Source organism: Acomys minous (genome assembly GCF_964271855.1).
Source record: "Acomys minous genome assembly, chromosome: 14".
NCBI lineage: Eukaryota > Metazoa > Chordata > Mammalia > Rodentia > Muridae > Acomys > Acomys minous.
In genome coordinates, this window is record NC_140496.1 from 33,973,953 (window position 1) to 33,989,096 (window position 15,144).

The following is a 15,144-nucleotide window of genomic DNA, read 5'->3' on the forward strand; positions in this document are numbered from 1 at the left end:
TATTATGTGGCAAGGGGAATTTCTTTTCTAAATCAATCTATTTTGTTGTTTGGCATGCTTCTTTTTGTTTGTTTTTTTGTTTGTTTTTCAAGACAGAGTTTCTCTGTGTAGCCTTGGCTGTCCTAGTCTCAGTTTGTAGACCAGGCTGGCCTCAAAGTCACAGCGATTCGCCTGCCTCTGCCTCCCGAGTGCTGGGATTAAAGGCGTTTGTCACCACCTCCCAGCTTGCATGCTTCTTGTTCCTTGATAGACATCTTCTTTAAGTTAGGAAATTTTTCTTTTTATAGATTTGTTGAAACTATTTTCTGGACCTCTGAGGTGGTTTTCTCCTTCCTCTATTGCAGTTTGTCATAGTTTTGGTGTTCTCATAAGATCCCAGAGTCCCCAGATGTTTTGTGCCAGGAAATTTAGGTTGTATCCTTTTTTTTAAACTAATGTCTCCATTTTTTACTATTGTATCATCAATGCCGGAGATTTCCCTTTAATACACAATCTGAGAGGGAATCCTGCCACTGTCCTTCCTTGTAGTCCTAAGACTTTCATTTCCAGGATTCCCCCATTGTCAGCTTTCTTTATTGTTTCTATTTCCATTTTTAGATTTTTGAACTGTTTTATGTCTTCATTCAAGCATTGTTTAGTGTATCTTGGTTTTATTTAAGGGGTTTATTGGGTTTCTCCAGTTGTTTGTGTTTTCCTGGATCTCTTTAAGGGATGTATTCATTTCCTTTAAAGATCTCTATGAAGGTCTTTTTCTGGTGCCTTCAGCTATGTTGGGATATTCAGGACCTTCTGTGCCATGATAGCTTGTGTTTGTTGGTGACACAGCTCCTGGCTGTTATTGATTATGCGCCTGTGCTGCTATCTAGGTATCTAGGTTTGACATGATTATTGGTGTAGGTGTTGATTTCTGGGTTTGTCTTGTAGAGGTGGGAGTATTGTTTCCGGGTTTCTGTTTGCTCCCTGGATAGTCTGAGAGTGTCTTGGCTGAGTATTGGATTTTTTACTATCCTGCTTGGCTGCTGTGTTCATGGAGAATGTTTGTTGTTCTTAGAGGCTGGCAAAAGGAGTTCAGGGAGAGATGGCTTTAGGGATCCACAGGAGGTGTGGATGGGATGGGCTAGAGGAAGGTGCCTCTGGTGTCCAGTCTAGTGCTTCGGTCAATTGTGAAAATCAAGGTCTGGGCTGAGAAGATAAGGTTTTAGATCTGTTGACAGCCTACCTAGGCTTTGGGCAGGCATGGAATGTGGTTGATCAGGAATGTGTCTGCCCAAATAGGGGCTTGACTCAGATATGAGGCAGTTGGTACGGTCTGTTTTCTCCAAAGGAGACATGGAAAGTGGGGAGGAAGCTTTCTCAGGTATTCTATACAGTGTGTGAGAATTGGGTGTACAGAAACACATAGTGGGCTCTCTTTGGGCAGGCTACCTGGTCATCTGTCCATCAGGGCTTGTGGTTGAGCAGGGTGTGTGTGCCCATAGTTAGTGGCTCAGGCAAAGAGATGAGGTAGGAGGAGAAGGGCAGATGGGGATGGTCTGTGGTGATGACAGGAAGAGAGGAAGAAGCGTCTCTAGGGTCAACCCTGAGTAGTGACTGGGTCTCAGGTACCAGAGAATGGTGAAGGTCTGGAGGCATCCCACCTAGTCCCATGCACAATGTCTTCATACTGAGCCATCATGTTCTCAGGGATCAATTATTTACCACAATCAGCTCAGTCAGGGGGTTGTCAGGGAACAGGGTGGTAGGCTCTGACTCCAGATCCTTTTAGTAACTAGACAAAGCATTTCTAACTGATCTTTGATTGGTCCTGGCCAGCTTGTGGCCAGGGACAGCTGCATATGTAGCTGGGTGTCGCAGACAGGAGGATAGGTCATAGAGGATTTGCTTGGTAAAATTCCAGAGGCCTCTGACAATCCAACATGATCTCTAGACATCTAGAACAGCTGTTGAGGCTTGGATTAACAAAGTTCCAAGGATCTCTGGCTGATCACTACTGTCCCTGAATATTATGCATGGTCCAAGTGTAAAGCTGTTTAGAAATCTGCTGTTTCTCCTAAAACTGTTTTTTCCCTTAGAAATTTCACACAGGGAAAACTTTCCCACAGAGAATGCTGAATGGGCATCTTGCCAAAGTCTTGAGACAATCACAGAGATTTTTGCTCTGACTCTGAGCACCCAAGCAGAACCTGCAGGAAAGAAAGTTAAGACCTTGACATAAAAGTACCTGGCTGGATACTGTCACCTGTAGAAATATTTGTTAGAATATATTTTGAGAGCCCTAGACGGGGGTTTGGATCATCATGCTTTACAGATATTTTACGACAGAGGATCCCTTGGCAATTAGCCTAGGCTTGGATAGCACAGCTGTTGGTCTGAGACTGGAAGTAGGTCAAGTTTTTCTTTCAATAATATTTAGCTCAAGGTATGATGATGCTATGACCTTGTAAACACATTGGCTGTAGCCTGGGGAAATGTATGATTAAACTTTCCTGTGTATAGTTTAAAAAATAAAGATGAGGTCATGCTGCCCATTGCTTGAAAATTGATTGATTTTTGTTAAATGTTTTGTTCTAGGTTGCAGAACTTTTATATTTCCTTGTTACTCTGTTAATTTTTGATTGCCCTAGAGATTTTTAATGATAGGAAAAAAAATCATGTAATCTGTAACAGCATAATAATTGAACTTCATTTCAATAAAATTCTGGGATTGGCCCAAGGAGAGGGCAAGCAAGTAAGAGACATGAGAGAGTAAGCTAGAGTGAGATGGGGAACAGCAAGAGAGGGGGATAGATAGGGAATGGCAAGAGGGATGGGTAGATGGGTAACAGCAAGAAAGAAGTTAGTTAGCAGGACAGCAAGCAAGCAAGGTGAGAGAAGTCAGACAGACAGCAAAGGAGACAGAGACGGAGAAAGATAGAGAGGCAGAAGAAAAGTTCTCCTGGGCTTCAAGACCATCAGCTTCTACCGCTTATGCCTGAGTATTTCCTTTTCCTCCATTCCTCACCATCTCAACAACTAGTTCCTCTTGTTAGTTGTTCAACCTACACTTGGTTTCCCTTAAGCAAACTGCCTGCTCAGTTCTCCCTGCTGCAGATCTACCTCTCTTCTCTCTATGCAATTCCTGGGGTTGGTCTTGGGGAGTGGGGGCTGGGGAATGTCTGTGGATTAACAAGGCCTCAGAGTGTGCTGAACATAAACATAGTTTGTGGTCAACCTGACCGGATACAGAGAATTCTCCCAGCACTGAAGGCACAAACCGTTTTCCTAGAGTAGGAACATTATTTGTGATCAGTGCTTCTTGGTGAGCCTGACCCTGTCCAGGGAATTCTCCCAGGATCAGGGTAGAGGTCTATGTGCTAACAAGGAAGTGTAGCTGCTTGTCACAAAATGGAGTCCGACTGCTCTTAATGTGGTGTCTTCAGGTGAGCTTATTCAGCAGTAAGACTCAGGAAACATAGTTGGCCTAGGTTAACAAACAGAGGGAGGAAGCCTCACAATTGCATCTGGGGAATCAATGTTCCTTTGCACCTTCACCTATCTTTGTTTTCTGAAGATTTACTATATTATGTTATGAGTTCCTTGAGTTTTTGTTGGTTTGAAGAATTTCTGTGGAGAAACAGTTTTAGTTTTCTTTTCTTGATCTCAGAGCCTCCCCTTTCCTCTTTTCGTGGCACATCTGTATTTGCTAGTTTTTGCAGTAATCAGTGTTTGCTGGATTGGTAGTAAAATTGATTGCTATGGTTAACAAATTTTTTGAGGTTTTTAAACACTTTCTGATATATTATTGCTTTGTGTCCTTATTAGCTGCATTTCTCAACATTTCAGTGTCTACAGTCATCAGTTGATGGCGTGCCCCTACCAGACTTGCTGGTTGCTCTGTCTGTCAACAATTGTATTGAAGACTCAGGAATAGCCATTTTTTAGGGTATGAAAAAATAGTAGTAGGGATCATGCAGTCTTGGTTCATTGAGTAAACATTGATTAAGGCCCTGTTGTGTGCCTAGCTGGGACACAGAAAGGGAAAGGAGAGGTAAACACAGCCTTTGAGTGAGATCACCTAATGTGCAAACAATACGCCATACAGTAAACACTGTGGGCTCTTGACAGGGCCTGACAGTGAGTAACTTTTCTTTGGAACAAGACAAAGAACTTCCAAGAAGAATCTGAAGAACGAGGCATCAGCAGAGGGACAGACTAAGAGTCTGAGCCCAGGCTACAGACAGCTAAATCAAAGCATGTGCAGCCATGAGGTGACACTTCTACTTGTCCAGTGAAGGACTTTGTTTTTTTAGATTTACTTATTTATTCCATATACAGTGTTCTGCCTGCATGTACACCTACAGGCCAGAAGAGGGCATCAGATCACATTATAGATGGTTGAGAGCCACGACGTGGTGACTGGGAATTGAACTCAGGACCTCGGGAAGAGCAGTCAGTGCTCTCAACCTCTGAGCCATCTCTCCAGCCCCCTAGTGAAGGACTTTTGAAGCAGAATCAAAGTCCTGTTTTTTCTTTGTCAGTCCAGCTTCTGTGCCTCCCCTTCTTCAGGTGTTAATCTCCAAGCAAACAGGCTGCACATCCTACCTAATCTCCAGCTTGGGGCGGGTTCCACTGGCAGCCCAAACAACTGCATCTGCCAACATCTTTACAGCCAGGACCAACCTGCAGACAAGGCTCAGCCATCAGTGGGGCTCCACACCCTATAACTAGGAGGACAACTAGGAAGAGCCTTGATGTGGCAAGGCTCTTCCAATGAGAATGGCAATGTCCCTAAGCAAGTGGGCGTGGGCTGGATAAGGGAGCTGGCTGAGCATGGGACAGTGGCCAAGCAAGAGAGAAAGCTAGGATGCCATGTTTGCCCATAGTTATTTACTTCATTTCTTTTTGCATGAGTTTGTATCCTAAGCTCCCAAAACAATGGGCTGTGATTGCACAGAACCATCCAAAAAACTTGTTTGCTACCTGAGTTTCTTTAGGTTAGAAGATTCAATCACAGCAGCAGAGTAGCAAGTTACTTTTTAAAAAGTGGTACACAAATAGTGATGCTGTTGCCGGACAGAACCTGGTGACGGTCTCCTTTGGACGAATATGGAAAACATCAGGACTAGAGATGGGAAAAGTCATAGAAATGTGTATACAGAGTTTAATCAGCTGTTCTTGTAGGATATGGACAATCAGGAGTGTTGAGAGCAATGCAGACAGAGGGAGTCCAGGCCATAGGATTTCAGTAGAAAATAGATGCCATAATTCTTCAGCTAGTGGTCATTTGTGTGATATTTGGGTCCAAAATCTTTGTTAATCTTCTCCTACCCTGAGAAAGTGAGTAAGGCAGAATTTTTAAATAATGGGCTGATTTCGTAAGTGGACTATTGACTCTTTGGATGATTTTTACTAGTGGCTCATTAAGGACTAGAATGTAAAAAAGTAACAAATGGTGTAGAAATAAACACAAAGTCTGTGGTTTGTAGAAAAAGAACAGCAGTAGGTAGTATCAGATGCGGTCCAACGCTGAAACCGAGGCAGGAACTTTCAAGGAGGTGGTCACCCTTCCAGGGCAGGCCCTTGCTCTGGTTGGAAACCTAACAAGATGCCCTAAGGGTGACACTTGATCCTCTTAAGTCTTGAATTAAAGGAAGGGTAGGCCAAGTTATTTCTAGTCCCAGGAAGGAACTTCCTACATAACCTGCTTTAACTGTGGTCCAAGCAAGGTATGATCCATCCCAATATAGAAGCCCAATTGACAGGACCACTCACCCATGCTATACTGTTCCTGGAAGAAGAAGCTTCTTCCTCTGTGGTTTCAGTTTAGCACTATTCCTGCTCTCTATTTCCAGAGTCATAGCCCCAGTGAGGAGACTGTGAGAGTTCATTGCTTGAAGGCATAGGATAAAAAAGCCTGGTTTGTATTTGGAGACCACAAGATGTTGAGTTAACTGAGCTATGAGAAGTCAGCCATGGAAAGAGGCATGTAGGGAGTGGAAGTAACCAATCTGAGAGATGTATGACAAGTTTCAGGGATAGGGACATCTAAACCCTTTGAGACTTCAGCCCTGTGTATCTGAGACGGACTTAGAGGATTTGTTCTTTGCCTTCTATCATGCTTTCTCGCCTTGGTCCTATCTTCCCTCATTCAGCACACATTCCTCTCTTTGTAATGGGAAGGGCTATCTTATGCCAGTGAAGATTAGAAAGTTGTAGCTTGTTTTCTGAATTGACAAGATGTGGCCATCAAGAGATTGTCTTGAGAGTCAGAAGAGACTTTGGACATTTGAACAGTGTCCAGGATGTTGCAGACAATTCAGATCATTGAAGTTGACTAAATGCATTTTCATCATGGGATGACCATGAGTCCAAGGTGACAAGAGTCAGATGGAATAAAAACACAAACACTCCCACAAAGGATGATGTCTTTGAACACTTGTTTGTGGTTTGTGGCTTTCAGGATGTGACTTGAGTGTCTGTAGACTCAACCTACTTCCTGTCTTAGTGTTTACTGTGCTGTGGTTGAAACTGATCACTCAGTACCCTGCTCAAGCCCTCACCATTGTAGAGTCTTCCTAAATGACATGAGATACAGTAGATGCAAGTGCTCTTCAGTGCTAAGCTATTTTGCTAGCCGAATGTAGTTCTAATGTTAGTTTTGTTGTTTTTGTTTTTGAAGACAAACTGTTTAGCTCTGGCTGTCCTGAAAGTAATTATGTAGACCAAGCTGACCTCCAGTTTAGAGGTCCACCTGACTCTCTCCAGAGTGCTGGGATTAGATATGGGCCACCTTTGCTGGCTTTTGGTTTCTTTTCATGTTATATTAGTGGCTGATGTGCCTGGAACGTAGGGTCTTGTACTTGACAAGCACATGCTGTTGTGCTGTCCTTCATCCACATCTTGGATATTGAAATTTGACAGATTCTATATATTCTCTTTCTCAGGATAGCATGTATTCCTGACATTAATACTCTCTGAGCCTTCTGAATTGTTAGATTGCAGGTGTGTGGCATTTTTCCTACCTTTTGTGTTTGTCTTAAATTTTTTTGACTGAATATGAGTCTTTGCCTATGGGCATGAATATGCACTGTAGGCTTTGATCTTTTTAAAACCTGCTTTAGGGCTGGAGGGATGATGGCGCAGTGGTTAAGAGCACCACATGCTCCTCCAAACATCCCGTTTTCAATTTCCAGCAACAACATCGTGGCTCACAACCATCTGTAATGCCCTCTTCTGTCTTGCAAGTGTACATGCACGTAGAACAATGTATTCGTAATAGTAAATAATTTTTTAAAAATCCTACTTTATTTGGGGCTCATTAATGCCTCTCTCACCCTTTCAACCCAGCACCTCACATTAGGAGAGAAAAGGGCTGATAGGGACTATGGAGGTCATCTTCTTACACTCAGTTCCTTGGAGGGAGGTTCCACTCTTAGCTACCAGGATTCTGGCTGACCTATTAAATAGCAAACCCAAAGTTCAGCAAATGTGACTGCAGTGACAACAGCGGAAACCTGGCAGAGTTCTCAGAAGCGTTTCTGTTGAAGAGCATCTCAAGGCAGGAGCAATTCTGAGCAGCCAGGCAATATAAAGCGATGCAAAAGGGATTGATCTTTCGTATTTGGACTATATTTACTCTCCCATAGTCCATACAGGATGTTTTTCAAATGGCAAAGAACATTTCCCCGCATGAGGCAGTTCTTTTTCTAATAGACAAACACCAAACACCCTCACACAAGGCAGTTTCTCATCCCACACTTGTGATCAAAACCAAAATATGTTTACAGTGCACCCCATGTGTGCCTGGACTTCACAGTAGTCAGTAGGTGGCCTCAGAACTCGTGAACTTGGAATAATGGGTAGTTGTGAGCAGCCATGTAAGTAGTGGCCATTGAAGCTAATTATTTGCAAGATCATCAAGATCTCTGAACTGCTGAGACATTTCTCCTGCCCCTGTTACTCATTTAATACCAACCCTTGCAGCCAGGTGTGGTGGAGCACACCTTTAATCCCAGCCCTCAAGGAGGCAGAGGAAGGTGGATTGTTGTGAGCTCAAGGTCAGCCTGGTCTAAATAGGAAGAACAGGACAGTGAAACCTACACTGTCTTGAAAAAAAAGGGAAAAAATAGAACAAAAATGAAGTCAACATTTATATTGCTAATATATTCATCTTGTTGTGTTTGGGATAGAAGCCAGGAAAAATCACTTTAGATAGAGGAACTGAAAATGAACACATTATTTCCTGAGCACAGGGAGGCAGCCACATTGAGATCTGAACCGCATCCTTGAACAGAGACTGTACAATATTTTTAAAGGACAGGAACAAAAAGCTGGAGGAAGAGGAGCCAGAACATTGTCCAATCATATTTTGACTCAAGGGTTGAGCCGGGAAGATTCCATCAATCAGGATAGGAGTGGCCTCTGGACCTGGGAACATAAACCTGATTGGCCCTGCCAACAAGATGGAGAAGTTGTCCTTGAGTACCAGGCTTGGTCAGGATGTAGGCAGAAGCTATAGTAGGGAGGGAACACATGGGAAGGGAAGTGAGCTTTCTCTTGAAGGCTGTATTCACAATGAGGCAATTTTTATCTTAAGTGTTTGGGCCAAGAAACGTTTTTCTTGTAACTACGGGGAATCTACAGTAGGGGGCTTCTAAGAGAATGGGGGCAGCATGGAGATGCTCTAGGCCCCTCATCCTTATGGTTAGAGTCTGGGAACAAAAATGAGAGTACTGAGAAGTAGTTTCTTTGGCTGGTTCCCAAAAATCTGCCCATGTTAACATGCATTTGCTGTTAGTACGATCTTATCAGTGTTACAGTTTAAGCTGGGCACTTCAGGAATCTTTAAGATGAATACAGAACTAGAGTGAGTGTGCAATTCTTTGTAGGAACTTCAGTAAAGTCCTCTGGGGTCTTTCTGTTTCGTTCCTTGATTTTTGTAGAGGAGTCAGGTCTTAATAACTACCTCTGTGTGTCCCTGAACTCATGGCATAGACCAGTCTGTCATCTAACTCAATGAGATGAACCTTCTTCTGCCTCCTGAGTACTCTTATTAAAGGGATGAGCCAGTACAACCAGCTTGTCCCCCTACCCTCTCTCTGTTTATTTTCATTTCTCTTGAAAGGCTATACCCTATTCAAACTATTCAGAAATGATAGTGAAGAATCTTATTCTATTTCCTACGTGACCTGGGTCACCTAACCTGACTTGGTGAGTACATTAGAACTTCTGTGTCAGGAAATAAGTGGAAGAAGGCCAGAGTTATATGAATTCTATGTCAGAGAATTATATATTTTCAGTGTTGTACACATGTATTGGATATTTTAGGGTTCAGTGAACTTGGATGATGTGCATGTGAACTTCACTCGGGAAGAGTGGGCTTTTCTGGATCTTTCCCAAAAGAATCTCTACAAAGATGTGATGCTGGAGACCTATTGGAATCTCACCACTATAGGTAAGACTGTGACAAAATTTTTGTTTTCAATTTTTAAAATACAGGACAACTGTTTCTTTGGTATTGATGTTGTTTTGTAATTTGAATTGAAAATCAGGAGGAATGAGGTGATTATGTCAGGCATGGTTGTTAGATTCACTGAAGGGAGTATCATAAGTTTGACCTAATTTCCAAAGATATATCATATATTTTCTGGTACTATGTTTTAGGATACAACTGGCAAGACCACACTATTGAAGAACATTGTCAAAGATCTAGGAGATATGAAAGGTAATTCTCATGTGCAAGCTGATATGAATATGCCTCCCAAGAAAATTTAACATGTCCTACATATTTTAAAGGAAAGCACTCCTTTATGTGTGTTGGGGATGAATACATTCTCACAAAACCATGTCACTCAACGTCTTTTTTTTTTTTCTTTTCTGTTTCTAGACAGGGTTTCTCTGTGTAAACATGACTATCCTAGACTCACTTTGTAGACCAAGCTAGCCTGGAACTCACAGCACTCTGCCTGCCTCTGCCTCCCAAGGGCCTGGATTAAAGATGTGTGCCACCACACCTGGCTCCCTTAGTGTCATAGCATGTTATACGTGTAGCATGTATCTCAATGTGCAGAGAAGGTATACCTATGGGATAAGTGATAAGTATATGTTCAAAACTTCTAATAAGCACATAGTCCATAGTAAAGCAGTTTAGTGAGGGGACAGTTTGTGAGAGTCAAGAAGGCTGTTATGGAGAAACCTTAATCCCTACACTACATGTCTATGAGGAACAAGCATCAAAGTGTGTGACTGCAATGTGGAGCCCTTTCACTTGTTATTCTTCTTTTAATAGCTATATCTTATGTCACAATGGATATAGGCCATGTGAGCAAAGCGGTATTAAAAGAAGCACCGTACCTCTGTGTCCCAGAACAAACAGAAGCTATGTAGTAGTCCCCACTTTTGAGTAGAAATTCTGAATGTGATACAAGTTTTCAGTTCACTGGTTTTCCAACTTCATTGGAACCATCCAGAGACTCATGATGCAGGAAATCCCTATGAGTACTAGGAATGTGGAGATTCTTTTTGTTCTGGTTCACCTTGTAAATATATGACTCACACCTTAGGGAGTTTTATGAATGGAATCAATGTGGTAAAGCTCTGAGTTCTTCTTGTTTTCTTTAAGTACATGAAAACCTATAGAAAAAGGATGCTACAAGCGTGACCCATGTAATAAATGCTCTTACCATCACAGTTATCTTCAAAGTCTCAAAACAACTCACAAAGCAGGGGAGCACCATAAACGTAAACAAAGTGATAAGATCTGATTCTTTTTTATCGTTAACCAAATTGTAAAATTAATTCATACAGATAAAATGATTCATAAGTGTACTGAAAGTGATAAATTTTCACATGTGCCAATTATCTTTGCAGGAAGGAGAGAAATCAAAGAAGAGAAAAACCCTTCGAATATCCTGTATGTAATAAAGCCTTTGCATATCACAGTCATCCTGAAAGACTTGAAAGAGTTGATGCTGGAGAGAAACTCTATGAATGTACCCAGTGTGATGAATCCTTTACACATCAAAATAGTCTCCAAAAGCATAAAAGAACGGACACTGGAGAGAAACCCTATGAATGTAAGCAATGTGGTAAAGCCTTTCTACAGCACAGTAATCTCCAAACACATAAAAGAACATACAGTGGAGAGAAACCCTATGAATGTAAGCAATGTGGTAAAGCCTTTGCACAGCGTAGTCATCTTCCAGTTCATGAAAGAACACATACTGGAGAGAAACCCTATGAATGTAAGCAATGTGGTAAAGCCTTTGCATATCAGAGTAGTCTCCAAATACATAAAAGAACACACAGTGGAGAGAAACCCTATGAATGTAAGCAATGTGGTAAAGCCTTTACATGTCACAGTAATCTCCAAATACATAAAAGAACACACACTGGAGAGAAACTCTATGAATGTAAGCAATGTGGTAAAGCCTTTGCACAGTGTAGTTATCTTCAAATTCATGAAAGAACACATACTGGAGAGAAACCCTATGAATGTAAGCAGTGTGGTAAAGCCTTTGCACAGCACGGTAGTCTTCAAAGTCATGAAAGAACACATACTGGAGAGAAACCTTATGAATGTAAGCAATGTAGTAAAGCCTTTTCCCAACACAGTCATCTTAAAAAGCACGAAAGAACACATACTGGAGAGAAACCTTATGAATATAAGCAGTGTGGTAAAGCCTTTGCATACCACAGTAGTCTTCAAACTCATGAAAGAACACATACTGGAGAGAAACTCTATGAATGTAAGCAATGTGGTAAAGCCTTTGCATATCATAGTAACCTCCAAATACATAAAAGAACACACAGTGGAGAGAAATCATATTAATATAAGCAATGTGGAAAAGCCTTTGCACAGCACATTTATCTTTAAAATTCATGAAAGAACACCTACTGGAGAGAAACCCTATTAATGTAAGCAATGTAGTAAAGCCTTTGCACAGCACTATTATCTTGGAAGTTACATAAGAACACACCCTGCAGAGAAACCTTGTGAATGTAAGCAATGTGGTAAAACCTTTGCACAGTACAGTTATTTCAAACTCATGAAGGAACACACACTGGAGGAGAACCCTATGAATGTTAGCAATGTGGTAAAGCCTTTTTATGTCACAATGATCTTCATGAGGGAACACACACTGGAAGAAAATCTTGTGAACATATCCAATATTGTAATGACTTTCCACATCATAATAGTTTCCAAATATATTTTGAAAACTGATGTGGTCAATTCAGAAAAGTCTGAATAAGGTCACTGCATTTAAGAAGCATATCAAGAATCTTGATTGTGTAGGTACGTCTTTCATTGTATATAGGTCTTGTAATTCATAAGCAAATACCCTGTGTTTCACAATAAAAATTTTTGTTATATTTGAAGTTGTGCATGGTAAGGATTGTGTTTGAACTATTATAAACAATAATGTGTTAAAAAGACCATGCTGACTTTGTATATTTATTACTATGAATGGATTGGTTGATATTTGGTGTTGGATAGCTCACGTGTTTACACTCAGGGCCTTATTTCCTCTGGTGGAATTACCTTATTAAAGTGACCCTTTATTTTATTTTATTTTATTTTATCTTATTTTATTTTTGTTTTTTGTTTTTTGTTTTTCGAGACAGGGTTTCTCTGTGAAGCCTTGACTGTTCTGGACTCACTTTGTAGACCAGGCTGGCCTTGAACTCACAGCAATCCGCCTGCCTCTGCCTCCCGAGTGCTGGGATTAAAGGCGTGCGCCACCACGCCCGGAGACCCTTTATTTTTTAAAGTAACATGTTGCTACATTTTCTCTGTTGCTTCTAGCCAAGGGCTTTCTGTCTGGCAGTCAGCAAGATCACATGGTGTTAATGTTGTTGCCATCCTTCTGTAAATAGTGAGTTCATCATTAGCTCTGCACTGCTTCTGTCTGTCTTAATGCTGGCATTAAGATCATAGCCTCTTTTCCCCAGTAGTGCAGGCTTTGAAAACTATTTTAAGTTATTGGTGCATTTCATACTTTGTATAATCTATATCTAAAATTACATCTTTTCATCACTTTTCTAAATTCATTTAGATTAAATCTTGCCTTAAGCTCCCAAATTCCTTTGCCATTAGCTTTAATGTACATTTCTATGTTTAATTTATTTTCAAATTTAGGTTCTGTGTAGTAAAAAAAAATAGTCTCCAAATATATAAAATAACTCATACCAGAGAGAAACCCAGTGAAAATATCCAATGTGGTCAAAAGTGTGCATATCACTGTCATTTTCAAAGGCATGAAAGAATACATACTGGAGAAAACGCCTATCAATGTGGTAAACCCTTTGCATGTCACAGTAGTCTCTGAATACATAAAAGAACACACACTGGAGAGAAACCCTATGAATGTAACCAATGTGGTAAAGCCTTTGCATGTTGCAGGCATCTTCAAAAACATGAAGTAGGCCGGGCATGGTGACGCACGCCTTTAATCCCAGCACTCAGGAGGCAGAGGCAGGTTGATCTCTGTGAGTTCGAGGCCAGCCTTGTCTACAAAGTGAGTCCAGGACAGCCCAAGCTAACACAGAGAGACCCTGTCTCGAAAAAAAAACTGACGCGACCGCCTGCCAGCAGGAAAGACGCTTGACACCAGGATTCTTCCCAAACACACTCTATTGGGAGCGCCCTTGAAGCTAAAGTGAAAGACCCCGAATTCCCCTAGAGCTTGGATTTAAATACCATGTAAAGTGGCGTGTTAGCACCTCACAGGTTCAGGCAGAATGCCGAATTAACATATGAATGCAGATAGGTCAACAGCTTTCACAAGCGTAATTACAATTAGCATAATCCCCTTTCGGGAGGGGTGAAGGAGACCACTTTGAAAAACGCATGCGCACTGGCAATTGTTTACAGGTAACCGCACACAGACCAGCGCCATTATTGGGTGCGGCTGGCAGGGTCGTAGCTGGCGCCTTACATCTCCCCCTTTTCTATTAAATAAGAAGATGAGCAGTGGGGAAATACTCTGATCAAGGCATGGCACAACTTTGTGTACCAGCCGATCGAGGGGTAAATTGATGTCAGAACAAGACGCCATCCTGCGTGCAATGGGTAGAGTCCCAGCAGGGTGCAATGGCCGTCCTGTATTTGGAAGGGAAACACATGCCTTCTGACGTGCAATGGCAATGAGGCCAGTCAGGTGCAAAGGCCATGTGATCAAGGGAAGCTCATTTCTTAAGGCTCGCAATCTACACTTGATGGGGGGCACCCTGCTCAATTGCCAATAAAGCTTGAACCATAAGCATCTTATCACGGGCATGCTTATTTTTCATTTTGCAAATAACCCAGAGGCATAACACGAGACCGCAGATGGTAAAAGCTCCAAAAATTCCCATTCCCACCCATTCCTAAAATAAGAAAATGCAGAATGCAGCCAAGAGGTGAATTCTCCCAGAGTAACGGGTTTCATTCAGGTTCCATTCAGGTATGCAATACTGACCAACAGCTGTTGGGATAGCTCTTCAGCCTCCAGCGTCCAATTTCCTGCAAGATATTCTGATAACAATTTACTTTGATTAAAAGAAGCTGTAAAGTCATACTGTAATGGAGTGATGCAAACTTGACCATGATGCAAAATGCATCCATCTTATACAGTTCCTCCACCTGTTCTTGAATCAGGTCCATGCGCTGATTTGCCAATCAGAGGCCTTGAAGAAAAATGTGCATTATACTTTTTTTGATTTAAGAGGGCAATGGTTGTTTTGCTAACAACCTGATCAATAGTCTTAGCTGTTATATTTGGTACATGTTGTTTTCCATCCGAACTAACGGAAATGGACTGTAAAGGGACGGCAGCAGCAGAAGCCCCTGTACCAAGATCAATCTTAGGGCTAACAATTTGCTGTGGTTCCAGCCAGGCACTTAAGTTGGTATGTTGAAGTCGAATACATGGCATGAAGCCATGAAATGAAAAGCAAAGAGTACCAAGCAATTGAAAATTAGATTGATTAAATGGCTTAGGGTCTTCCCCAAAAGCAGAGGCACAGGAAACCTCTCCTTCACAGGAGGTGGAGAAAAAATGGGGAAGCACAGTTGAATTAGCATGTACTGGCATGGGAAAAGGCCATGTTCTAGTAACTGCCCAGAGTTTTAAGGCTTGGGCACGATCCGGGAGTGTCCTGGACATCAGAAGGGTCAGGAGCGCA

The 15,144-nt window shown here is 41.8% G+C and overlaps 1 protein-coding gene across 1 annotated transcript in view; it reads left to right on the forward strand.

Annotated features, from left to right (window-relative positions):
- Positions 1-12,357, forward strand: part of LOC311583058 (uncharacterized protein) — a gene marked incomplete at its 5' end in the record, with an annotated part of 149,935 nt that extends 137,578 nt beyond the window's left edge. The window contains one exon of the mRNA XM_084756407.1: positions 10,849-12,357. Coding sequence (XP_084612533.1) covers positions 10,849-11,809 — 961 coding nt within the window. The 3' untranslated portion in view covers positions 11,810-12,357. The remainder of the gene's footprint in view (positions 1-10,848) is intronic.
- Between the last annotated feature and the right edge of the window lie 2,787 nt (positions 12,358-15,144).